The sequence below is a fragment of the Galleria mellonella genome, unplaced genomic scaffold, assembly GCF_026898425.1.
Source record: "Galleria mellonella isolate WM207_F2 unplaced genomic scaffold, CSIRO_AGI_GalMel_v1 utg257, whole genome shotgun sequence".
Classification (NCBI taxonomy): Eukaryota; Metazoa; Arthropoda; class Insecta; order Lepidoptera; family Pyralidae; genus Galleria; species Galleria mellonella.
This window is the reverse complement of record NW_026442054.1, coordinates 210,307-238,121: the sequence shown is the minus strand read 5'-3', so window position 1 is coordinate 238,121 and position 27,815 is coordinate 210,307. Positions and strand designations below refer to the sequence as shown.

The 27,815-nt window shown below is 32.4% G+C and overlaps 2 protein-coding genes across 8 annotated transcripts in view; one reads left to right on the top strand and one right to left on the bottom strand.

The window, feature by feature from the left end:
• The window catches only part of LOC113519293 (synapse-associated protein of 47 kDa), a 107,026-nt gene that overhangs the window by 65,254 nt on the left and 13,957 nt on the right, over positions 1-27,815 (top strand). The window lies entirely within an intron of this gene.
• On the bottom strand, positions 63-27,411 carry LOC113512377 (organic cation transporter protein-like). 2 transcript variants are annotated; one of them, XM_052894949.1, is made up of 6 exons: positions 27,331-27,411; positions 24,519-25,084; positions 6,070-6,477; positions 4,746-5,001; positions 3,235-3,419; positions 63-3,018 (listed from the first exon to the last, which is right to left on the bottom strand). In XM_052894949.1, the coding sequence occupies exons 2-6, from the start codon at positions 24,974-24,976 to the stop codon at positions 2,784-2,786; spliced, it is 1,542 nt and encodes a 513-aa protein (XP_052750909.1). In that variant the 5' UTR covers positions 24,977-25,084; positions 27,331-27,411; the 3' UTR covers positions 63-2,783. The 2 variants fall into 2 exon arrangements, with proteins under 2 accessions (XP_052750909.1, XP_052750910.1); XM_052894950.1 differs by having other exon boundaries at positions 24,519-25,023; positions 27,331-27,388.

Sequence of the window (27,815 nt, the reverse complement as noted above, 5' to 3'; positions counted from 1 at the left end):
CTAATAACGTAAATGTTAAAATGAGTTTTTCCATCCATTTCCTATATTAAAAAGAAAATACATTTGTAAAATAATTATTTTATTCGTCTTATTATACATTGTTTTTGGGATTCATCTTGTTTTTGGGCATGAACAAGTTGATTGCGTATAATTATCATTCTTCAGAACTCACAGTAACATACATATATGGTGCTCTTTCGTTATTTTATTTTTTTTATTAATTATGCTATTTTTTATTAACTATAATTGAATAAGGACAATTATCTTTTATTAAGGACTAATACCCTACTCCTATGGGAAGAGACCAGTGCTAAGAAATAAGACGCAAATACATTGCTAAGGCAGGATCCTTCCTATGAGAAGGACGTGTTCACCCTTCCTCGCTACTTCACACAATTGCACTATTGGCCTTTAAACTAGACAACCGTGCGTTAAATACTTAGATAATATCTTAATATATTTTTTCTTATTATATTAATAACTGTGTTGCGTTATTTTATAAAATATCACTATAAATCCGGCTCGAAGGACCATTAAGTAAACGTAACTATTTTTTTATGTTTAAATACAATCATAATAAAAAAAAAAACCCAAAATTTCTTTCCAATTTATTGAAAGACAGAATTGCTAGATTTATAGTCATATAAAATAATGCAATACAGTGACGCCATTTTAAAAAAGTATAGAAAATACGAACAGTTCGTATCTTGATACCCTGTGTTATGAGAAACATCTCTCTCTATATATATAATGGAGATTACAAAAAAATTCACTGGTTTTTAACCAGTCACCTGTCCTGTAGAAGATCAGTAGTCAATATAGTTCTAGAATTTCAAACCTTTTTAAGGATTTTTTTGGGAACATTCGAATCCAATCGTCCAACTGGAGATTGATTATAATGGTTTAAAACCTGACAATTTTACACATTAAATTGAGCTGCCCTGTAATTTGGCATTAAAAGCATAGACAAAATAGACCGGTGTAATCATATGACACAATCCTGTCAAGTTTTTGAAAATTTGTAAAAAGATTGGCGTAAATTACTATATCACAAAACACAACCATATGGTTCAAAATAAAATGTATGACTCCAAACCTTATAAAAAGCAAGAGGCTATGACCTCTTGCTCATCAATCAGTACCAAACAACTTCACCAATCACCTGCTCCTCAAGCCAGGATACTTTGTGTTATGGGGAATCGGACAACAAAAACTGAGGCCACAACTCAGAATACCCACACTCGTACAAATTCAGAAAGTTCATTTCCTAAATTAGACCGGGAATCGAACCCGAAACCTCCTTTATACAAGACAATGTGTCCACCATTGCACCACAAATAATAAAACACAACCACATGAATCAAAACAAAATTTATAACTCGGTACCGTATAAAGCAAGTGAAGCACCCATTGTGCCAGCAGCACTTGTAAATGCCTCGAGCACTACACGCTGAAATGGGAATACGGGTAATTAACTTTTTTTTTTAAAGGAAGTCTTTTATTAAAGAAACTGAACATTTTTCACAACGAAAAATATGGGTCAAAAAGCGACAAAAATTTTTAGATTCATTCAACATGACTGCGAGATGCTGTTAAGTTTTGTTTAAAAAAAAATGGAAAAAGACAATATAAAAGATTGTGTTAAAATAGAAGAAGAAATAATGCGAATATAAAAGTATTTTATTGGCGCAAAAATGTTTTCGGTTCTCCTTTACGTGTCACGTTACATCATCACACGTGACGTAAATGTAAAAACGAGCATGAAAAAACGGTGTAAAAGTGTGTAAAATACTGCAAAAGCTGTAAAATAAGAAATTACCATTCATAGTGATTTTTAAGATTTAAGAACAAGGAATTCCATAGAAGGAGTGATAAAATTGTCAATTCATAGCAGGCTAGTGTATAGAAAATGTTATACGGCCGTATAACCCTACCAAATTTAGATACAATCTGCTTGCATACTTTCTACATAAACTGTGTCGAATATATAATCTAGTAATGTAAAATTTGTCATTAACAAATTATTGACTTATCAAACATTTTAGCAAACAAAATAGCAACTGATGGTGTATTTTTCGTTCTCTTTTTACTAATTATATTTGCATAAGAAGAAAGGAGGCAATTATATTATTTACAGTTTTTATTTTATCATTCCTTCTATGTAATTCCTTGCTCTTAGGTTGAGACGTTTATCAATAAATTGTATGAAGTACGCGTGTAAACGAAAGCAATACAATTGGGAAATCGAACATGTTTGACAGTTATTTAGCGATCTTGCCACGTACTCTCAACGTTGAAAATATGAATTCTAAATTAATTTTGTGCCAGATATCAAAGTAAAATTATAAAGAGGAAGGTTTTTATATTGGAATGTGGAGGTACAGAGCCTCTACGCAATGTGTACTGAACATTTAATTTCTGTTACATTTTCCGCTTTTTTCTTTTATAACGCATAACCACCAAATTTTCAAAATAAAATCTTTTCAATTCGAAGGCTTAGGTGTATTACGAATTAGGAAACATACACGCCAATCCACAAATTTTGATGAGTTTTTTCCTAACGAATACATTTGTATGGAACATTCATAAACTATAATATCGTCATGTAGCCTATAGTACTTCCATACTCATAACAAATCGTGTCGCAATTATTAAATAAAATACATTAAACCATGTAAACTACATGTGAACCATACATACATAGGCTCGAACAACATTACCCACGTTTCTTTGTCAGTTGGGTAAAAAAAAAATATTAAAACTAGCACAGACAAGAATAAACGCTAGCATTGATCTATATGGTCGGCCATTTTCCTCCCCTTTGTTTCTGGGAGGCATATGCATGCTACAACGGCCAGCAGCGGTGCAAGGCTGAAGACAGTGGGGGGGAGCCAGACGGCGCCCCGGTAACCAGCGATGAACGGAGCGATCATAGAGCCGAGTCTGGAACAAGTGGACGATGCACCCATAGCCATGTTGCGCGCCACAGTCGGGAATAATTCCGATGTGAATATGTACCTGGGGACAAAATAATAATTTGATATTCTTGCAAAAAAAAATACAACAATTTAAAAAATCTTAAAATTCCTGTTACTGATAGGAATTAGAAGGGACGGAAAAAAAGACAAAAGATCATGGAAAGGTTGCAGTGTCACAGGTTCTTCTGCCTGAAAAAGCCCGTCTTTCAATAATATAATAATAAATACATACAATTATATGTATTTTTGTACTTACATGGTACTAAAAGCGCCAGCGGCGCAGGCTACGGCTATAGCACCGCAGACCAGCTTTACGTAATGCCAGCTCTCGGGCAGCGCCAGCACAGCGTTGCTGAGAGCGCACACGCAGAAGAAAACAATAGACGTGCTGCGTCTACCGAATCTCTTGTAGCTGTAACCACTTATTATTATTCCTGGTATCTGGAACAACAAAGAAAATGTAATTTGTAAACAAGCAAAGTTGAAAGGGCCCGTGTCAATCATGAACGCATTGATAAACAATGAGATGTTTGTTAGAATACGCCCCATCCTAAATATTGCGTGTTTACATACAAATTATGTTTCACATCCAGAAGTTTTTTGCTTCGCAAATCGCATTGATCACATAGTATTAAATCTATTACACTTGTACTTGCCGTGTGGTCCCGGCATAGAATGGGCCATTCTTTCTCTTCCTGTAGGTGTGTAAGAGGCACCTATTGGAACTCAATGGTCAATGGGCAACAGCGTTCCTTTTAAAATATCAACATAGCCTAAAACGGTTATCAACCGCCTGCCAAGCGTGGCAACTACTGACAAAACTCCCCTTATGGAAAAGGCCTATATGAATGAATGAATGGGTATACTTTATTTGCATTGTACAATATAGGGAAAAAAATAAGACAATAAATATAACGATACAATTGTATAAGTACAGTAAGGCGGTCTTATTGCTGAGAGCAATCTTTACAAGACAACCTTAGGGTAATGGACTAATTATTGTACAAGTAGGTATTGTATAATTAAAAAATTTAACAGAATAAAACATTAAGGAAAATAATTATAAGTATTAAGTATAATAGTCAATATTTATATATATATATATATATATATATATATATATATATATATATATATATATATATATATATATATATATATATATATATATATATATATATATATATATAACAGTGGACAGTTAACAGCTGATATAACTGTGTTATAAGTAACCTTTTGAACCGACTTCAAGAAGGAGATTCTCAATTCGGTTTATAGTTTTTTTACGAACGAAGAACGAAGAAGGATATACTTACAGATTGGTTCCATAGAAATTTTATTATATTGATTCTATAGTTTATTTATTAAAGTAACTGCTTTGGTTACAATTGAAGTCGGATATTTTTATGAAACACATCTTAAAATTATTTGAAGTCGGTTCAAATGTACTTATATTTATTACATATTGTATTACTTCATCATCGCTAAATCTATAATTATATTATAATATTTGAGCTGTAATTCTAACCGGATTGACTTACGTGTATTTTAAGATGAAGTCCCCGGATGGGCCCGAAACTAGTCGAATATTCTCGATTAAAATATACGTAAGTCAATCCTAGCCAGATTACAGTTGAAATATTACAATAAACATATTAAAAATTCACCTATAATGTTTCCAGAGAAAAATAGGCATCCATGCACATGACTTATAGAGTTTTATTCTATCAAACATCATAACACATATGAATGTATGAATATTCTTACTTGAAACCCAGCCGCCAGGCCGACACTCAGAAATGGATCAGAACTGGTCTGGCCCACGTACTGATTACCGCCATAGAAGCTCACTCCCAGGATGAACCAGGAGACACAAGAGTAAATGTTCTTCATCCTCAAAGACGCCACACTGATCAAATCCCAGTATGATGCTTTCTCCTCCTCCCTCCTCGCTCGGTCTACGTTACATTCGTAGTCTATACTGTCAACTACGTCTCTCATGCCCTCTGTTGGTAGTTTATTTCTAAAAGGAAAAATATTTGATTCATTTTCTATTATATCCTGTTATTGGACAAAAGCTTCTCTTAGTTACTACAGGGGTTCATGATTTTTATTAATAACTCTAATATTAATTAAACATTCTCAATTATCGAGATGAATTCCAAATTCCACCAAAATACCAATAAACAAAACGAAAAACATACTCTTTTTCGTTTCCTGCAAAAGATTACAATAGTAAACTCATTATAAATACAAGCAATTAAAAGATTACATTGAGAATGGGCGACCTTATCGCTAAAAGTGACATCTTCCAGTCGACCTTTGGATAAAGAGAAGTATTTATAAACAATCATCAAAATTTATTGGGAAAGAATCTAAGTTAATTTCAATTTTCATTCTTTTATGTCATCTGTCAAGTTAGTTTGTCTTACTACGTGCTGTAAATTACATCTCAGTATGTGATTCATAAGAAATTAATACCATTATATTACATATGAAGGCCATGGATTTTATGAGATACAAAAAACTTATAATCGTATTTCATTATAATGCTTAGCAGATATTTATTTAGTCTTTCGCGTAAACCTATGTATGTTCCTTCACAGTATACTAAAGTAGTTCTATTCGGGCATTATCTTTGTCTGCATTTTTATCTATATCAGAGACTTACATCCTCTCATTGCGTCTATCTATATGATTGTCTTCTTTCCTCCGACCAAAGGTATTTCAGATTTAATTGTCTGCTAAACATAAGCCTTCCCTTGAAGGGTTATGCCAGTAGTTGTTACGCTTGGCAGGCGGATTGCTAATCACAGTCAGGCTTTAGAGATGTTTTAAGAGGGACGCTGTTTCCAATCTCTCGACCTCGCTTGGTCACCTCTTACGACACCCACAGGAAAAGAAGGGGTGGCCTATTCTATGCCGGGACTACACGGCCAAATATTACATAGCAATTATTAAAAAGTATGAAACTGGCCTAAGATATACATATTTCCTTCATTCATCTTTAAATCCTCATTATCGCGACATGAGATATGAGAAAGTAGATGCTTCTATTCATATACCTATGATATTTACTACAAGAACTCACCTTGCAGCTGCTTTGATCATGGTTTCGCTCGCTTCATCGTACCTGCCCACGGATATTAGCCATTTCGGTGACTCTGGCATCAAGAATATATACGTCAGGAAAATACAATTGGGTATAGCTAATCCAATGCTGTATGTGTTCCATCGTCTTAAATAGTAAGCGAATACTGGCATTAACATTTCTCCAATCGATAACGGTATGTGGTACACAGAAGCCACCAATTCCCTCTTACTGGGCCCGACTATTTCTACCACAAGGACAAATGAGATAACCAGAAGGCCTGCTGTAGCGGTGCCCAAGATAAATCTGATCGCAGTGAAGGTCCAATAGTTGGGGCAGAAAGGTACAGCAGCGCTGCAGCAAAGCTGGAGTAACGCGGCAGTTGTTATGCCTGGACGTCGACCATATCTGTAATGTAATATATAGTATTCTTATAAAAATTTACTTATATAATAAAATTGTAACTAGATCATGTCTGTACGTGTATAATGTTTAAGAAAAAATAATAATATGAGTGTCTTAATAAGACTAATAGTGGTCCTTAAAAAAATTTTTAGAAATTCGTCTGTATTTTCCGGAATCATGCAAAAACTGCACCAAATTGGAGGCGGTTTTTACAGTTGTCTTCCTAAAAGTCTAATTTAAAATCTATCTAATGTTATGTTTCCTATTGATACGCCATCTAAAAGTAGTATATTTCATTGATGTTCCTACTTCTAAAATCACGTGTACGGAGAAGCGGATAAAAGCTAGTAGTTCATAGAGAAATATTCTTTAAAATACAGAAATAATTGTAATAAAATCTTTGCTATAAGGTCGTCTTAACCTTCTCCTGTAGGAACCATCGTGGTTTGTTCCCAGTGTCATCATCGTAATGGGCCAATTAATCGACCAATTTCACTTAACTCTACTAACGTTTTCCCACTGGGAGGTAAGAGTGGATTTTCATCTCACATATTTCCTCCATCTTTATCATCACCTATCATTCTTCACTGGTACTCCGCCAGCGTAAATCATTAGCGCAAACAGTGTTATCATTCCACGTTCACTACTGGAATAAAAGATAAGTGAATGGAAATGTTGCCAGGCAAATATAGTTCCTACGACGTAACACGTGCTTTGTAATGTACTTGTATGCAATTTGTATGATAAGAGTAATCATGTGAATATTAAATAAACAACTGCAATTACCCTCCTATTTACATTGTTAACACAAATTCCTACCAATATTATAATCGTTAAAGTTTGTGTAAATGTTGTATGTTTGAATGTTTAGATATTTGTTTGCTAATTAAAAGTAAAAAAAAAAGTCCGGATGGATTGTATAAAATATGGTACACAACTAGGTTATAACCTAGTGACTTAACATATGGTTTATATGATTTACGCGGACAATGCGGCGGGGAATATCTAGTTTATAATACAAGTACAGTTAATTTTGATTATCCGAATCAAATAAAACTAATTGATTATCCGGATTTTCGATTATTCCGGATAATCGATTTCAAAGTAAAATTAAACAATAATTGAAACTTAATATTTTTTTATTATGTAAAGGGTTCCTACATACGTTATTTAGACAAAGCAGTATAAAAAAAAATATAAACTATAAAGATAATGGATTATTTAATACCTATATAATTTAAAATTTTATTTGGAAATAATTGGTTATTAATCTTTGACGTCTAGAATCACATCTTTTTATTGCGGCCAAGTCTCTGATGCGCTTCAGTTGTACCAACTGTATGGGATTGGATTAGTCGTGTCTTGTCCGGATAATCGAATATTCGGATAATGGATTTTCGGATAATCGATATTTTACTGTACTACGGATTACGACAAACAATATAGAGCTATCAATACTAACTCGGCACCTGAACGCGTCGTGTTAATATCGGAAATCATCATATTTTGCCGTTCCTTGATCCATTTTTCTTTGAATAAAACGTAACGTTCATATAAAACAGCAATATACTCTATCAGGTGGACCTCCACACGGTTTCCCCTGGAGACCATCGTGGTTAATAATTGTTAAATTTGTCATGATGGGCCAACTGACCTGCTTCATCGTCACCTGTCATCCTTCCAGCCCTGCCAGCGTAAACCAATAGTGCAGGCGGGGTTACCATTCTATTTTTATACATTAAAAAAAATACATTAAGCCATTTAATGAACTTACAAGACAGATTTTAATGACATGGCTTAGTGGTGATGCGTGCACACAGAATTTTATTATTCGAGTGATAAGAAGCCTTCTTATTGACAAGGATTTTATAAAATAGGAAGTATTTTTTTTTATACAACTTAGAATGGGAAACAAGCTGACGGGCCATTTGATGAAAAGTGGTAACCGTCGCCTATAGACATGAGCAGTACCATGGACATAACAGAGTATAGTTTTGTTTATATATTGGAGAGTTAGTTTGTTTATATATTGGAGAGTTAGTTTGTTTATATATTGATACAGTATCTCTTGGAACCCATTTGCACTGGTAAACCGGAGACTTGTACTTCTTAATGAGTTGATAACATGTCGGCCAATTATTATTATCACAAAACATATTATTATAATTGTTCAATAAACAATGTACTCGTATTTCAGCAGTGCGACTACTATCTATTGTTTGAAATTTTCCGTCGTAAGAGGAATGACCTGTTACTTATCCCGGTGCTAAAGGTCGTGGCGTTAGATTTCTTACTGCTATATTCCGGTTCGTTTGGCAATATCAAAATGTTTGTTTTCTCGATATGTATCAAATGCATGTGGGTGATAATGGAATGGTAACCCCGCCCGCACTATCGGTATACACCGGCGGGGCACCAGTGAAGAATGATAGGTGAGGATGAAGCACGTGAAGTGATGGTTTCCGGGGAGAACCACGTCGAGGTCGACCTAATAAGGCATATTGCTAGCAATGGGGCTGTCAAACTCCATTGCTAACAGTACTTTTCCCTCCTATCAAATGCATAGGGTTGTCCGTTTCTTTTTTTTTTATACCACTGAGGTGGCAAACAAGCATACGGCCCACCTGATGGTAAGCGGTTACCGTAGCCTATGAACGCCTGCCATACCAGAGGTATGTCCGTCCGGGTTTTCCCGGATTTGTCCTAGTTTAAAGGGCTTCCGGGAAGCATCTTGACGGGGCTATTCCGGGTTTGAAAATTTAAAGTCTTGTACCGCTCGCGACACGCATACGTTTAATATTTTAATAAGGTTTTGTTTTCATGACAAAAAATTCTAATTGTTTATTAAAATAATTTGTAGTAAACTGTAATAAAATTTTTTTTATTAGGTACATTTAAAATGATGATAAAAGATGACTAAATTTAATTTTAAGGTCTGGAAATAAATAAAAATGTTATTTGTGACATTTTCAACTGTTTTTTATATACTGACTATGTTTAAAAAACCTGTTGATATAACCATGTTCTGGGCTCTAAAATCCGGGGTTTTCTCGCGTCTTGTCCTTGTTGCCAAATTTTAGAGATAGCAATCCTACGAATGCACTTTTTTTATGCAATTTAGAATGGCAAACAAACTGACGGCCATTCCTGAGGACTCAGGTGTTATTCCTCTGTACCCAGTAAATTCACGCCATATCCCACCCTTCAAACCGAAACACAGCCATGCAAACACAACTGCTTCACGGTAGAAACACGAATGGGACAGATGTGCCCAAGCAAACAACTTTTGCACAAAGTCTCCTTCTGGTATAATTAACTTGTGTCTGTTTTTTTTCTTTTTGTATACTCCTATTTTCTTTCATAACTCGTTATTATTAAACATCTGTGTAAACTTTATTAGTGTAATACTGGTATGGAATTTTATGATTATTATACAGCGACATAACTGTTTGTTTGCTTTAATTCGTAAAGTGACTACGGTAACCACTTACCGTCAGGTGGGTACCGTATGCTTGTTTACCACCTTAGTGGTATAAAAAAATAAAAATAAAAAAATATATAAAAATCGCGTGTCGTAATGTACAGTCATGCTAATCTCTGATACCTGAATTTAATAAAAAAATTTATAAAGCTATGTTTGTTGCAATTTGAAAACTAGTGTAGTACCTATGTGTATATGTAGTCCAGTAACTATGTATCCAGATAAGAAAAAATTGTCTCGGTAGGTAGCAATAAGGGGCAAAAGAATGTATTTTGGGTTAACTAGTAAATAAACTTTAGATAATTCGATTATGTATATATATATATAGTAATTTAACCATATATATATATATGGTTAAATTACTATTAATTAGTAACAAGAAAAAACCTACTTAAATTTTAGTAAATCCAGTTATTTTGATTTAAAAACTAAACTACTGAACCGATTTTAATAAAATTTCTATGAGATCAATCTGTAAGTACATCCTTTCAGATAAAAAAAAAGAATTTTCCAAATCGATTTACAACTGACGGAGTTATGAGGTAACAAACATAAGGAAATACAACCAAACTGGGGGCCTCCTTCTATTTCAAGTTGTGACGGTTCGCCTATAGTACAATAGGTTTAATACCATAAGTACATAGAAAAGAAACAGGGGTTCCTATGGGTGACCGCTGCGAAAGCTGAGCTATTTAATATAAACAAACTTTAAAGTCAAGGTTCACAATAGTGTACAGAGAAGACGTTACCATATATGAAATATTGACACAGAAGGGAAACTCCTTTTGATGTGTTTCCAAAGTGTAGTAGATGTCACAAGAAAATTAAATAAATTAAACAAAAATATATTATATTTTATATATAACCAAATTATAGTTTACCTTTTATCATCAAGTGTAAAAAGGATGCATACAACACAGTTTAATAAGGTTTATGAGAGCCTTTAAAGTTTTATAAATTCGATAATAAAATTAATAGAAAATACCAAAATACGTTAACATATAATTAAATTGAATTTGAAGAAAAGTACAGTTCGAATAATAGGCTAAATCTGATTATTGAAATATCTACCCTTCGGTGACATAATCTATGACGTTATTAGAGAAAGAATAGAAAGAAATAAAAAAAAAAAGAGAGACGGCAGATCGGCGGGCGCGCGGGAGTCGCTTTTTAGGAATTGCGCAATGAAAGAAAAAGAAAGAAAAGAAAAAGAAAGGACGGCAAATGGCGCGGGAGTCGTGTTTTAGGGATTGCGCAATAAAATAAAAAAATAACTGGGATATACATCTAGGAGGGACTGGATCGATGAAGGGGTTTGAGATCTTAGTGTATCACTATCGATTAAGTGTGTGAAATTAATCAATAGAAGACTGGAGAATCCGGTGAGCTTGTTCCATTTATTACTACGTAGTTAGATTTTTGACTGTGATCGCAGGCAAAGTCTATACTTAATATTTTTCCCAACAACTATTAAAATACGTATTTAGTCGAGTCCATATACCTTTAGGTAATGCGTATATCGTTAAATGCAATCACATTTGAACAAAGTTTACATCAATATAATTTACGTACTTACGTTATTCTACTCATATACAAAATCCAATTATATGGTCGTTTGATAGAACTTCATTAATTTGATTCAATGTTCTAATTGTCTAGTTTGGAAAATTCTTATTGAATCAACTATTGAACTAGTTTCATATCTAGTTATTATAAAGTATTTATTTATTGAGGATAATAGACTAAAGTGACTATGGTCTGGTCTCATTGCTGGGGAAACAGCCATTGATGAGGGAGAGGGGTTGTTGAGTGGCGACCCTGTGGATGCAAGAGCGGTGTGGGCTACCTCCATTGTTTGGAGTGACTGTTTTATGTGTATTGTGGGGCCGTTCCTTGTGTCAGTCGGTGGAAATTGCCTGTGTTCAGTCGTGGGTTGGTGATGGTTGAGACGATGATGATGATGAAATATTTGTATTTATTACACTACTACAGTGTTGGTTTAGAATATCTGTTCATACTTAACGCTTCATGGTGAAGTGTTTTTATACCATTACTCGGTCGACCAGATTAATGATTCTTAGTCTATATTTGATTATCCATGACTACATGTGGGGATTTGTTTTATACCAGATGTACAAAGAGACAGCTTAACTGTTGCAAGTGATATTATGTGAATGTAATACTTTTAATACATTATTAATTGTGTTATTAGATAAATTTATGTGACTGTGGGGTGTTTATGGTAAACAAGCCTGTATTGTTTAAATAGATATTTTGTCTTGATTTATTATAAACTTTAATATTGATTTTATTGTAGTGAGCAAGCTGACAATAACAACTCTTTGTATATTACTGCTTTTAATAATATTTAATTATATTGATATTATAGGTGTGGATTATTTCCTAATGGTAATAAATGTACTAAAGGATTCTCTGACTATAGTTACTCTTAACTAGGTATGAGGTACAGTATAAAATTAGTACTAAATGACAAGTGTGAGTTATTTATTATTTATTATATTATTTTACTCATATTTAGGAAGAAAGTTGTCATGTCGATAAGGTTTGTATGTGTGTTGTTTGTTCATGCTATATTGACTAGACAAGTTCAGACAGGGTTAAAATTAGTGAATCTTTATTGGATTTATATTTAATATACATATTTTGAATATTTATGGGAATAGAATGGAGATATGCAAGTAGTAAAATGTAATATTAGTATTTTATAAATTTCATTATCGAGTTAGTTGTATATGTTGGGCCGTACCCAAGGAGATATGAACCTATTAATATCAAGTTAGGACAATTACTTTAAATATTAATAAAGCAAACACTAACACTGATTATTCACTTCTTTAATAAATTTACATTAGAGGTTAGGAATCAAATAGATAGCATATTGGGAAATGTTCATCACACTTGTATTTGAGGAATGTTCTTGATAATTAGTACTGTATGTATATATTATTGCAAGTACAATTGCAATGGGAATGTTAAACTTCTAATCTTCTGTTCATTCTTGAATTGGAAAGTAAGCTTGGCTACTGATATGAATATAAAACTGCAGCATTACTGGATACTATTAATTATTTCTGGTGTAAACCATGATTATTTATGTCACTGATAATTTAGTTGTATATTACGGTTGATATATGATGATTTTATATTTAATTATATTAAACAAATACAAATAAACAAACTTGCTAGTATTTGTTACGTTGACAGTTGTGATAGATAATCAAAATTCATTTTTTTTTTAGTACGTTTGTTCCGTTTGGAACAGGCTAAGGTCGGAGACCATGCTGCCTAGTCTTCAAAAAGATAATTTGTCTGGAATAATCAAAATTCAATTCAATACATCAATACGTCATTCAATACGTCATTAATATGACAGATGTCAAACAAAAGGAGATTATACACGTTATGATTCTATATCTAAGTCTATAGAAAATTTATATAATTTTCTGTTATTTTATAATAACTGTAGGGGAAATATTGGAATTATTTATATGAGAAATTTCACTTAAATGATATGATAATTATTTAAAGACCTAATTTCTTAGGGATTTAATCATGATGATTTAAACACTAAAACACTTGTTTATCTGAGAAATCCTCTTAGTAAATAGGTTTACTAAGACACTAAAAGGAAGTAGATATAGTATAACTATAGTACAGCTACAATAATTGTATGGGACTTACTGTCCTTTCTATACAAATATATATTTAATCTATATCTTTCACATTATAATTATGCAATATATTGCCTCTACTACTACAACATACACAAATAGGACTTATTGTCCTTCCTATATACCTATATATAATAATTGACCTGGCACTTTAATGTGTAATTTATCAGTACTTATGACAATAACCAATTAGGACTTATAGTCCTCTCTATAAAGCTACATAATTATTTAATCTGATTATTTCACAATGTGATTAATCAAACCTCTACAAATATTACAAAAGATCTCTATTACTATCAACACAATAATAGCTTGTTGGACTTAGTGTCCTCAAACTTATAGAAAACCCAACTGGTTATTTCACGAGACGTTGTTAACTTGTGATTAATCAGTGTCTTTTAAAGGACTTATAGTTCCTTTAGATATATCTCTCTGAATAAATAATTGGTTAATTCACAATGTGGTTAATCAACAATAATATTATATATAATTGACTGGACTTATAGTTCATTCAATAGCACTCATTACTTTTAGTAGCTCTCGACCTATGGGTTGGACTACTCGTTCTTAGGCTCCGGCCTAATCAACAGATTTAACTTGAACCTTGAGTATTCTTGGTATTAAGTAAATAATATTAAATTGACAATGCTATGTTATGATATAGCAATTATCAACATTATATGGCTTGGCCAATTCCAGGGTGTGGAAGGTATCCCCTATCACACAAATCTTCATCTCTATCGGACTGTCTTCACAGGTGATCTCTAATGTCACATTATAGGGCCGAAGGGTTATGTCCCAACAAAGTAAGTTCTGGTGTCTGGGTGATCTCGCTTCTTGGTCTGATCTCTTGTGGAGCCGAAGGGAAACCCCCATTGAGTAAGCTCGTAACAGGGTGACGCTGGGAAACAGTTTCGTACTGTTAGTGGGTGATCTCTATGTCGCCATATAGGACTGAAAGGGTCATCGCCCATGAGTAAGCTCTCGTGTCGGAGTGATCCTGGGATTTCAGTTCCGATCCTTTTGCCTCTGGCAAACACCAATTTATACTGGAAGCATCGTGGGGCTGGTGGAGCCACTGTAATGTTGAAGTAAATGTACTTATGTTTGGTTTGGAACTGAGAATACTCATGCCCTTATTACCATCAGAGTGCATTAATAAATAGTAATACCCTTCCCTACCTTTTAGGAGGAAGAGTTATAGATAGTTGGAAAGTCTTCCACTGGTCCGGGCGTGTGAGGGGCCCGACCGCTCCCCCATTTTTTTTATTATTACAGTTATTCTGTAATTTACTATTAAATTAACATAACTTCCTAGTTACATGAATTATGAGTATAATTCATTAATTATTCTTAATCCTTAAAGACTTATCAATCATCTTCATTTTTTAACTCCTATCATATACCAATTAAAGAACCTTTTGGTTATTACACACACAACGGGTCCTACATTACTAGACGATCACACATTTATTTATTTGGCCAAATGATCAAGTGTTCTATTATAAGATCTGTTCAATATTATGTATTTATTGTAAGGGTTTATATGATTCATAGGTTGTTTGGGGTGTATAAGACAATATAGGTATGGGGTTATATTGAGAGTGTTAGGCCATTCTTTAGGGTAGGTTTTCATTAGATTTTCATAGATTTCATTAGGTTAAGCCTTCGTAGGCTTTTCTTAGGCTTTGTAGGTTTTCCATGTGTAGGTTAGTTTAGAAGGTAGTTATTTTATATAAGGGGTGACACATAGGCAAGGGGGGGACCATCACAATTGGTGCCGTGACCAGGATATAATTGGTTCATGGCTATTTACATATCAGATCAATAAAAACACTTGGTCACAATTGGAGCTTGTGACTTAGGGATTGGTTATTGAAATATGAAGGAGTTATAAAGTTAAACAGTAATATCTGCTAATAGTCAAAATCAAAATCAACTTTGATGATTATGACTAAATAAATATACTGTCATAATTATTATAAAATTAAAGATTTATGGGGCTTACCTTATGGTAAATAATCATATATTAATAATTCTTTTACTCTGAATTATTTAATTATCTTATTAGGTTAGGTATAGGGAAATCCATTCATTTATATTTAATATAGATCTAGGATTTGGACCTAATTTCATGAGCTCTATGTCTATAGGTAAATAGCCTATTTTACTGTTATCTCATGTTCTTAGGATTTAATTTATCAAATTCATGCAGTGGTTACCTATTGGAGTCAATTATATAACAAATTTACATGATTTGGTTTATATTTTATTTTACTCTATATCAATTGAGTAAATAATATTAAGTATTACACTAATAGGTACATAACAATAGTAGTGAGGATAGCTTACTAGGTTATATTCAGTTCACATTGATCTAATTTTATGCTATAGGACACATTTATTATTCTTTTGCTTCATTAATTCTCAATACTTACTGAACTATTAATTTAACATTATATAAATTTTATAAACAATAATTATGCTATAATGACTTATACATAAAATTTATTAAATTCTTTTATTGTGAAAGAAATGATTTAAGATGAATTAATGACATTATTTATTTCTGAGGAAATATCCAATTGACTTTTATTTCATAAACTTTTATGATGCAGTGACATTGATTATACGAGTATATATAAAAAAAAAAAAATATTAAATAATTATGATTTGATTTTGATCATCCTAAGATGTTTAAATAGCTTATATAATGTTTTATAGGGGGTTTCAAATTGAAAGTTAGACGTTTCATAAAATATCATTAAGGTTAGTTAGGGCCTTTAGTTACTTTATTTGATTACCTAAATTTGAAAATTTAATTAGGTGTTTTCATGTTGTTAAATTTAATCCCAACAATTTATTAGGATGCTATTATAATATTTATTTATGGTTCTATACATAATTTCTTTATTCCACTTTACAATTATATTTCAGATTTTATTTGATTATTCGCTTATTTTGACTTAGACACTTATTATAAAAAAAAAAAAAAAAAAAAAAAAACTTTATACTTATATCAGAGGGAGATTTTGTGTTATTTATACATATACACTCTTTACATGCCTAAGCATTTTACATACTTAGATGTTGCGCACACTTAGTTTATTTTGCTCTTTGTAATTGCACATAACACAAGACATTTGTATCTTTTTAAATGATAATTTATTGTACAAAATAAATTAATTGATGTATCTAATATAGTTGGTTGTATTTATGTTGGGTTTGCTGTTGTGATCTTTTGGAGGGGGCGATAGGGGGTGTCTATCTACCTATTTAATGGGGTTACATAATATTTTATTATAAAACTTATTGATCATGTTATTTCTGAGAGTATTAAGAAATAGTCATTGGTAATTTAAGTATATTAAAGGAATTTCTTATAATAAGAGTTTTAACTATGGGGGCCGTTTGTATTATTTTATGCAACATATTTATAGGAGTCTTAAAATTGGGGGGCCGTGCAAAATTTGTCAGACAGGGGGGCCGGTGGTGATAAATTAATATTTATATAAGCTTTACTTCTATGATTAAAATTAATAAATAAAAATTAAATTTATTTGAATTTTGTTAGGGACTATTATTTTTTATTCAATGAACACTATGTTATTTCTTAGATGAAATATGTATTTGTGGTTACTTAGACGCTTCATAAAGTTTTATTCGTATTATTTAAATTTATTTTAACAAATTTATTTGAACATCTTCATTTTAATATTTAATTAACTTGGGATTTTATCTAATCATTTATTTACACTTAGACAATTATTTTAGGATTCCTTTTTGCATTTATTACATTTTAATGCTTAAATTATTTCACTTCATTTCGCTTTAGGTTTTTTACTTAGGCTCTTTCGCTTGTTGATATGTTATACTCATACATTTAAGCTTTTAATTATGAACTTCCATTTAGATGTTTTAACTCGTATCTTTTAAATAGATACTTTATCTAAATTTACTGATACAAATAACGTACTTATTAGGTTTTTTACTTGAAGCTCTTCACATATTTAGGTTTTATACATTTAGACTCCTCACATACTTAGGCTTTTCATACATTTAGGTTTTATAGATTCCTTTACACACATTTAGGATTGTATTCATTTATGCTGTTTATGACATTGTAATTACATGCATTGAATTTATTACATATAAATAAACGAGTATAAAAATTTTAATTATAAAATTTAATGGATTCACTCTATCATTACAGCGTATGCAAATTAATTATAAATAATTATTTACAAATCTATTCATAAATAAATATTATGCTTAATTATTAATATATTGAGTAGAAATTTTAAGGCTATTCATACACATAATATTCAACAACACATAACTTCGGTTTTAAAGATCCTTTTGATACTTTTATTGTTTTGAGTCTTAAGAATGTCAGAGTGTTATGCTAGTATCGATGAATCAATGAAAAATTTAAATGATGATCTTAAGCTCTGTAAAGTTAAATTATATACACATATGTGAAGTACATTTTTAGGGGTGGAAAAAAAAAATTGTAACAATAAACTTATCTTGTTGTAATTATCAATCCGGTAAACTCCTTGATAATTAGGGGGCCGGATGTGACGGTTCGCCTATAGTACAATAGGTTTAATACCATAAGTACATAGAAAAGAAACAGGGGTTCCTATGGGTGACCGCTGCGAAAGCTGAGCTATTTAATATAAACAAACTTTAAAGTCAAGGTTCACAATAGTGTACAGAGAAGACGTTACCATATATGAAATATTGACACAGAAGGGAAACTCCTTTTGATGTGTTTCCAAAGTGTAGTAGATGTCACAAGAAAATTAAATAAATTAAACAAAAATATATTATATTTTATATATAACCAAATTATAGTTTACCTTTTATCATCAAGTGTAAAAAGGATGCATACAACACAGTTTAATAAGGTTTATGAGAGCCTTTAAAGTTTTATAAATTCGATAATAAAATTAATAGAAAATACCAAAATACGTTAACATATAATTAAATTGAATTTGAAGAAAAGTACAGTTCGAATAATAGGCTAAATCTGATTATTGAAATATCTACCCTTCGGTGACATAATCTATGACGTTATTAGAGAAAGAATAGAAAGAAATAAAGAAAAAAAGAGAGACGGCAGATCGGCGGGCGCGCGGGAGTCGCTTTTTAGGAATTGCGCAATGAAAGAAAAAGAAAGAAAAGAAAAAGAAAGGACGGCAAATGGCGCGGGAGTCGTGTTTTAGGGATTGCGCAATAAAATAAAAAAATAACTGGGATATACATCTAGGAGGGACTGGATCGATGAAGGGGTTTGAGATCTTAGTGTATCACTATCGATTAAGTGTGTGAAATTAATCAATAGAAGACTGGAGAATCCGGTGAGCTTGTTCCATTTATTACTACGTAGTTAGATTTTTGACTGTGATCGCAGGCAAAGTCTATACTTAATATTTTTCCCAACAACTATTAAAATACGTATTTAGTCGAGTCCATATACCTTTAGGTAATGCGTATATCGTTAAATGCAATCACATTTGAACAAAGTTTACATCAATATAATTTACGTACTTACGTTATTCTACTCATATACAAAATCCAATTATATGGTCGTTTGATAGAACTTCATTAATTTGATTCAATGTTCTAATTGTCTAGTTTGGAAAATTCTTATTGAATCAACTATTGAACTAGTTTCATATCTAGTTATTATAAAGTATTTATTTATTGAGGATAATAGACTAAAGTGACTATGGTCTGGTCTCATTGCTGGGGAAACAGCCATTGATGAGGGAGAGGGGTTGTTGAGTGGCGACCCTGTGGATGCAAGAGCGGTGTGGGCTACCTCCATTGTTTGGAGTGACTGTTTTATGTGTATTGTGGGGCCGTTCCTTGTGTCAGTCGGTGGAAATTGCCTGTGTTCAGTCGTGGGTTGGTGATGGTTGAGACGATGATGATGATGAAATATTTGTATTTATTACACTACTACAGTGTTGGTTTAGAATATCTGTTCATACTTAACGCTTCATGGTGAAGTGTTTTTATACCATTACTCGGTCGACCAGATTAATGATTCTTAGTCTATATTTGATTATCCATGACTACATGTGGGGATTTGTTTTATACCAGATGTACAAAGAGACAGCTTAACTGTTGCAAGTGATATTATGTGAATGTAATACTTTTAATACATTATTAATTGTGTTATTAGATAAATTTATGTGACTGTGGGGTGTTTATGGTAAACAAGCCTGTATTGTTTAAATAGATATTTTGTCTTGATTTATTATAAACTTTAATATTGATTTTATTGTAGTGAGCAAGCTGACAATAACAACTCTTTGTATATTACTGCTTTTAATAATATTTAATTATATTGATATTATAGGTGTGGATTATTTCCTAATGGTAATAAATGTACTAAAGGATTCTCTGACTATAGTTACTCTTAACTAGGTATGAGGTACAGTATAAAATTAGTACTAAATGACAAGTGTGAGTTATTTATTATTTATTATATTATTTTACTCATATTTAGGAAGAAAGTTGTCATGTCGATAAGGTTTGTATGTGTGTTGTTTGTTCATGCTATATTGACTAGACAAGTTCAGACAGGGTTAAAATTAGTGAATCTTTATTGGATTTATATTTAATATACATATTTTGAATATTTATGGGAATAGAATGGAGATATGCAAGTAGTAAAATGTAATATTAGTATTTTATAAATTTCATTATCGAGTTAGTTGTATATGTTGGGCCGTACCCAAGGAGATATGAACCTATTAATATCAAGTTAGGACAATTACTTTAAATATTAATAAAGCAAACACTAACACTGATTATTCACTTCTTTAATAAATTTACATTAGAGGTTAGGAATCAAATAGATAGCATATTGGGAAATGTTCATCACACTTGTATTTGAGGAATGTTCTTGATAATTAGTACTGTATGTATATATTATTGCAAGTACAATTGCAATGGGAATGTTAAACTTCTAATCTTCTGTTCATTCTTGAATTGGAAAGTAAGCTTGGCTACTGATATGAATATAAAACTGCAGCATTACTGGATACTATTAATTATTTCTGGTGTAAACCATGATTATTTATGTCACTGATAATTTAGTTGTATATTACGGTTGATATATGATGATTTTATATTTAATTATATTAAACAAATACAAATAAACAAACTTGCTAGTATTTGTTACGTTGACAGTTGTGATAGATAATCAAAATTCATTTTTTTTTTAGTACGTTTGTTCCGTTTGGAACAGGCTAAGGTCGGAGACCATGCTGCCTAGTCTTCAAAAAGATAATTTGTCTGGAATAATCAAAATTCAATTCAATACATCAATACGTCATTCAATACGTCATTAATATGACAGATGTCAAACAAAAGGAGATTATACACGTTATGATTCTATATCTAAGTCTATAGAAAATTTATATAATTTTCTGTTATTTTATAATAACTGTAGGGGAAATATTGGAATTATTTATATGAGAAATTTCACTTAAATGATATGATAATTATTTAAAGACCTAATTTCTTAGGGATTTAATCATGATGATTTAAACACTAAAACACTTGTTTATCTGAGAAATCCTCTTAGTAAATAGGTTTACTAAGACACTAAAAGGAAGTAGATATAGTATAACTATAGTACAGCTACAATAATTGTATGGGACTTACTGTCCTTTCTATACAAATATATATTTAATCTATATCTTTCACATTATAATTATGCAATATATTGCCTCTACTACTACAACATACACAAATAGGACTTATTGTCCTTCCTATATACCTATATATAATAATTGACCTGGCACTTTAATGTGTAATTTATCAGTACTTATGACAATAACCAATTAGGACTTATAGTCCTCTCTATAAAGCTACATAATTATTTAATCTGATTATTTCACAATGTGATTAATCAAACCTCTACAAATATTACAAAAGATCTCTATTACTATCAACACAATAATAGCTTGTTGGACTTAGTGTCCTCAAACTTATAGAAAACCCAACTGGTTATTTCACGAGACGTTGTTAACTTGTGATTAATCAGTGTCTTTTAAAGGACTTATAGTTCCTTTAGATATATCTCTCTGAATAAATAATTGGTTAATTCACAATGTGGTTAATCAACAATAATATTATATATAATTGACTGGACTTATAGTTCATTCAATAGCACTCATTACTTTTAGTAGCTCTCGACCTATGGGTTGGACTACTCGTTCTTAGGCTCCGGCCTAATCAACAGATTTAACTTGAACCTTGAGTATTCTTGGTATTAAGTAAATAATATTAAATTGACAATGCTATGTTATGATATAGCAATTATCAACATTATATGGCTTGGCCAATTCCAGGGTGTGGAAGGTATCCCCTATCACACAAATCTTCATCTCTATCGGACTGTCTTCACAGGTGATCTCTAATGTCACATTATAGGGCCGAAGGGTTATGTCCCAACAAAGTAAGTTCTGGTGTCTGGGTGATCTCGCTTCTTGGTCTGATCTCTTGTGGAGCCGAAGGGAAACCCCCATTGAGTAAGCTCGTAACAGGGTGACGCTGGGAAACAGTTTCGTACTGTTAGTGGGTGATCTCTATGTCGCCATATAGGACTGAAAGGGTCATCGCCCATGAGTAAGCTCTCGTGTCGGAGTGATCCTGGGATTTCAGTTCCGATCCTTTTGCCTCTGGCAAACACCAATTTATACTGGAAGCATCGTGGGGCTGGTGGAGCCACTGTAATGTTGAAGTAAATGTACTTATGTTTGGTTTGGAACTGAGAATACTCATGCCCTTATTACCATCAGAGTGCATTAATAAATAGTAATACCCTTCCCTACCTTTTAGGAGGAAGAGTTATAGATAGTTGGAAAGTCTTCCACTGGTCCGGGCGTGTGAGGGGCCCGACCGCTCCCCCATTTTTTTTATTATTACAGTTATTCTGTAATTTACTATTAAATTAACATAACTTCCTAGTTACATGAATTATGAGTATAATTCATTAATTATTCTTAATCCTTAAAGACTTATCAATCATCTTCATTTTTTAACTCCTATCATATACCAATTAAAGAACCTTTTGGTTATTACACACACAACGGGTCCTACATTACTAGACGATCACACATTTATTTATTTGGCCAAATGATCAAGTGTTCTATTATAAGATCTGTTCAATATTATGTATTTATTGTAAGGGTTTATATGATTCATAGGTTGTTTGGGGTGTATAAGACAATATAGGTATGGGGTTATATTGAGAGTGTTAGGCCATTCTTTAGGGTAGGTTTTCATTAGATTTTCATAGATTTCATTAGGTTAAGCCTTCGTAGGCTTTTCTTAGGCTTTGTAGGTTTTCCATGTGTAGGTTAGTTTAGAAGGTAGTTATTTTATATAAGGGGTGACACATAGGCAAGGGGGGGACCATCACAAAGTCAGTTAAAAATAAATTTATACAATAACATGCTTTGATATGTTAGCAGAATAATAATATATTCTTAGTTCTAGTCGAGACAAAACGAATCAAAATTAGACATGAAGCAGCATTTAAAAATGACAACAGCTTCATTTCTGAAAAACACGTCGCCATTAACAATTTCATGCATCAACATAACAATAGATGTTTTAATAAGTAGGAAGACAAAATAAAACGTTTTGAATTGTGCAAATAATATTTTACACTACCAGCTTCGCCTGTGACTCGGTTTTTACTTCACGTTTACTTATACTTTATTTTAACATACATAAAATCAAATACAATTACTAGCAACTACTGGCAAAACCCCCTCTTATGGGGCCCCCATAATGGGGGACACCTATGTGTAGACAGTTAACGACTAATATAACAACATGAAATCAAAATTATATTTACTTTTTACACATTGTCTAATAGAGACACAATACTTGGCCTAAAAAGAACAATTTAAGTCCTTTTGATTAATTTTTTTAACTTTTCATGACCTATTGTAACCTTTAGACCCAGTTTTAATATTTTGTCACAATTATTTCTTACGTGAAACACTAGTATAAAACCCAAAAGACACAATTAGAGAAATAAAATTAAAAAATCTTTGTTTACGTTTTAAATATACTGAATTACTGAAAATAATTCATGTATTGTTTTAATTTCATTATTATTTTATGTTCTCTATGGTGTATGGTGTTACTACCACTGCACTAACACCGTTTCATGTTGAAAACGATAGTACATTTTATTGTATTTATACTTTGTACACAAATTGTACACAAATTATTATAATTTACATTAAATGATGATGTAAAACAGGCGAGCTTAACTCTGTAAGAGTTCTCTACCAGCAAACCTTGATTTTGTTATTGGACATATTGTTTGACTTGTTCTAAAGGCAAAAATAAAAAAAAAAATGAGCCTCCCACTCTAACACAGACGGTCTAGCTGTCGAGTTAGTATCTTAAGATTTTCAACTGTAAGAAGAACATAACACAGTTATCAGAGGGAGACTTTGTACAGAAGTCGATTGCTTGGGTACCTCTGCCCCATTAGTGTTTCAACCGTGAAGCAGTTATGTTTGCATGGCTGTGTTTCGGTTTGAAGGGTGGGATATGGCGTGAATTTACTGGGTACAGTGGAATAACACCTGAGTCCTCAGGAATGGCAACGCATAGGGGGTATCATGGGCGAAACAGTATACTCTGTTATGTCCATGGTACTGCTCATGTCTATAGGCGACGGTTACCACTTTCCATCAGGTGGGCCGTCAGCTTGTTTGCCATTCTAAGTTGTATAAAAAAAAATTACTGAATAATCTCTAGACTAGATTATAATACAAATACTACGATTTAGAAAAAAACATGTGAATAAAAAACAAGCTTACCGGTCAGCGATAAATCCAAACATAACACTGCCAACGAGGACACCAAACATGTACATAGTTTGTGTGAAATTCGCGAGCCAGGCCCTCTCGCAAATTAAACCCCATTCCGAGATTATGCTACTCTCGAAAATCGAGAAATACTCATATTTGACACAGTCATCGTAACACGTCGAGTTCAATATACCCTCCGTGGTGTTCCCTCGTTCGACGCAAACGAAAGTCGTCTTCGGCGCCAGATATATGATGCTGAGTTGTGCCCAAATTCCCGATATCTTGGACGGTACAGTTGCCAACAAGAATATCAATATTTGCCATAATCCGAAGCTTCCTATCGCTTTAGCCAGCTTGTCGCCCTCGTCCACCGTTTTTTCCGGTTCATCAGCATTGCTCTCGTGTTTTGTCACGTTAAATCTGTTATTCACAGTGTATACTTTAACATTATCGTTGCTATTGTCCATATTTGGTTCTCTTGTTGTGTGACGCGTGTTGTACTCAGTAATTCTCACTTTAAAATAATTAAACGGGAACTATACTATACGCTGTTATCTCTTTTGATAATGTATTTACTGTAAATGGAATATACAAGTATATACACATGTGTGATACGTCATCATGCAATATCTACACGTTTACATCATTTCATTGTATTACATTATTATTATAATTGATCATTAAGTCTTGTACAGAGAAAGCTCATTTTAGTATAAATAGATAGATACTCTTTATTGTTTCCTTTAAAAGATTACAATAGTAAACTTATTATAAATATAAACAATTACAAGAAATAATCACAGTGAGAAAACAATGGGCGACCTTATCGCTAAAAGCGATCTCTTGCAGGCAACCTTTGGATGGAGAGGGAGTAATAAACAGTTTGATCGGAGGCACGATGAAGATCATATTATTTCTAAATATGGAAACGTATTACATGTAATAATGTAAATATATATTCCTACTCATTATATCTATATTCACATACACACATAATATTTATTGTATTTTATTAAATTGATAATTAAGTATAGAATTGCTTGTACAGAAAAAACGTATCAGATACGTCGTGTATCATTGTATAGCGTCACAGAAACAGTATAAAAAATTGTTCAGCCTCCCAATATAACTTGTCGGTTTATCTAAGGCGCAATTGACGTAAATGAGAGCTCATTTTAACACAGCTTCTTTCCGAGGTGAAATCAAAAGAAGATCATTAAATGAGTAATCTATACTTATAATAAATCTGTAGAGAGGTCAATTCTGTACATGAAATATATTTCCAAAATAACTATCAGGGGGTGATTAGTGATCGATACTGATGCCAAAAATTCAATCAGTAAAATTTTTGTCTGTCTGTCTGTATGTTCGTTATAGAAACAAAAACTACACGATGGATTTTAACGAAACTTGATACAATAATTCTTCATACTCCTGGGCAGGTTATAGTATACTTTCCATCACGCTACGATCAATAGGAGTAGAGCAGTGAAGGGAAATGTTGGGGAAACGGGAGAAGTTACTCCAATTTAAAAGATTTAAGCATACATAGGGACGGATAGACAGCGACAGCGACTTTGTTTTATACTATGTAGTGATGAAGTCGGTTTTTTGGGTAACACAATCTTGATTATAAGGAGTACCTGATAAGGTACTCCTTGGAGTACTCCTGGTAAGGTTGAGTATTACTGATAAGTACCAGAGGGAGACTTTGTACAAAAGTCGATTGCTTGAAAAATCTGTTCCATTCGTGTTTCAACCGTGAAGCAGTTGTGTTTGCATGGCTGTGTTTCGGTTTGAAGGGTGGGATATGGCGTGAATTTACAGGGTACAGAGGAATAACACCTGAGTCCTCAGGAATGGCAACTCATGGAGGGTATCATGGGCGAAACAGTATACTCTGTTATGTCCATGGTACTGCTCATGTGTATAGGCGACGGTTACCACTTTCCATCAGGTGGGCCGTCAGCTTGTTTGCCATTCTAAGTTGTGTAAAAAAAAAGTAAAACTCAGGTTGAGTTTTTCCAAAAAAAAGACGGGATTAACAGTAATAAACAATTTTAAATCTTTTGCACAACCTTCGCAGCTAGACGCGCCATTTGTGTGATGAGAGGCTAATTATTTTTTTTAATTTTTATTTTGCTATCCCTGTTTCATTGGAAAATACTCAGTTTCACTTGTATAAAGATACGGATGATTCTAACCAGAGGGAAACTTTGTATAAAAGTCGTTTGCTTGATTACCTCTGTCCCATTCGTGTTTCAACCGTGAAGCAGATGTGTTTGCATGGCTGTGTTTCGGTTTGAAGGGTGGGATTTGACAGTGAAATTACAGGCCATAGAAGCATAATACGTTAGTCCTCTGGAATGGCAACGCATGAGGGGTATCATGGGCGATACAAAATACTCTGTTAGATAGATAATTTACTTACAGCACACAAATTACAACATACATATACAAAAAAAAAAGCGAGATAACAAAAATGTTAAAAAAATACATCAATTTTCCAGCAATTAACCAGCCATTAACTTGTTTGCCATTCTAAATTACATTAAACAAAAAAAAAATTGACCTATGTAAGCTAAACCACATTGCGGAAGGTTTTATTTAAACACGACTTTTAATAGTAAATTTGCCTAAAGATTGTATGACATATATTATACTTAACACCTATCTAATAAAACGATTATAGGAGTCTTAAACAGCACTAATATATATGTACAATTTATCACAAAATCGCTAAGATAACGTAAGAAAAATAAGTCTATTTTCTAGTTAAATAAACATAGCCCGTTTTATTTTATAGGATAAAGTTCTTCACCTGTTTTGAAACGTTGTAATATTTGGCTTTATACACGTCAATATCCAACTGTATTCTTGTACAAACTGATTTTTACTTACGATTGTTATGTGAAATGTTGTTGCAGTAATTATTTTAACTGTAAATGTACATTTCGTGACTTATTTTCATTGTAAGCAACAGATTTGCGGATAATAGAAGTGGATGACGCACGCAATAGAAACAGTAAGTGGCGTGAACCGTCCACAAAGCAGCCCCTGTCTTATTGTGAGAATTCATAAATCCTTGAGTTTGTATAAGAAACACTAGTATTTTTGGAATAAATATAATTCTAAATTTTCCAATCTATTATGACTTAAAGCTACATGCTAATGTTATACAGAGGAAAGATTTGTTTGTTTATTTGTGATAGATAAACGCAAAAACTATTTTAACGATTTAAAAAAAAATTATTGGTGAAAGAATTTTCTATGTATTATCTAAAAAATTGCGGATGTTTGCCAATT

What these genes read in the sequence shown, in the direction of transcription:
- LOC113512377 (XM_052894949.1), bottom strand. Translation starts at nt 24,976, where the DNA reads ATGGACAATAGCAACGATAATGTTAAAGTATACACTGTGAATAACAGA. An exon ending in TTTGGATTTATCGCTGACCG is followed by an intron (nt 6,478 to 24,518) that starts GTAAGCTTGTTT and finishes ATTACATTACAG; the next exon opens with ATATGGTCGACGTCCAGGCA. An exon ending in GCTGGCGCTTTTAGTACCAT is followed by an intron (nt 3,019 to 3,234) that starts GTAAGTACAAAA and finishes TTTTGTCCCCAG; the next exon opens with GTACATATTCACATCGGAAT.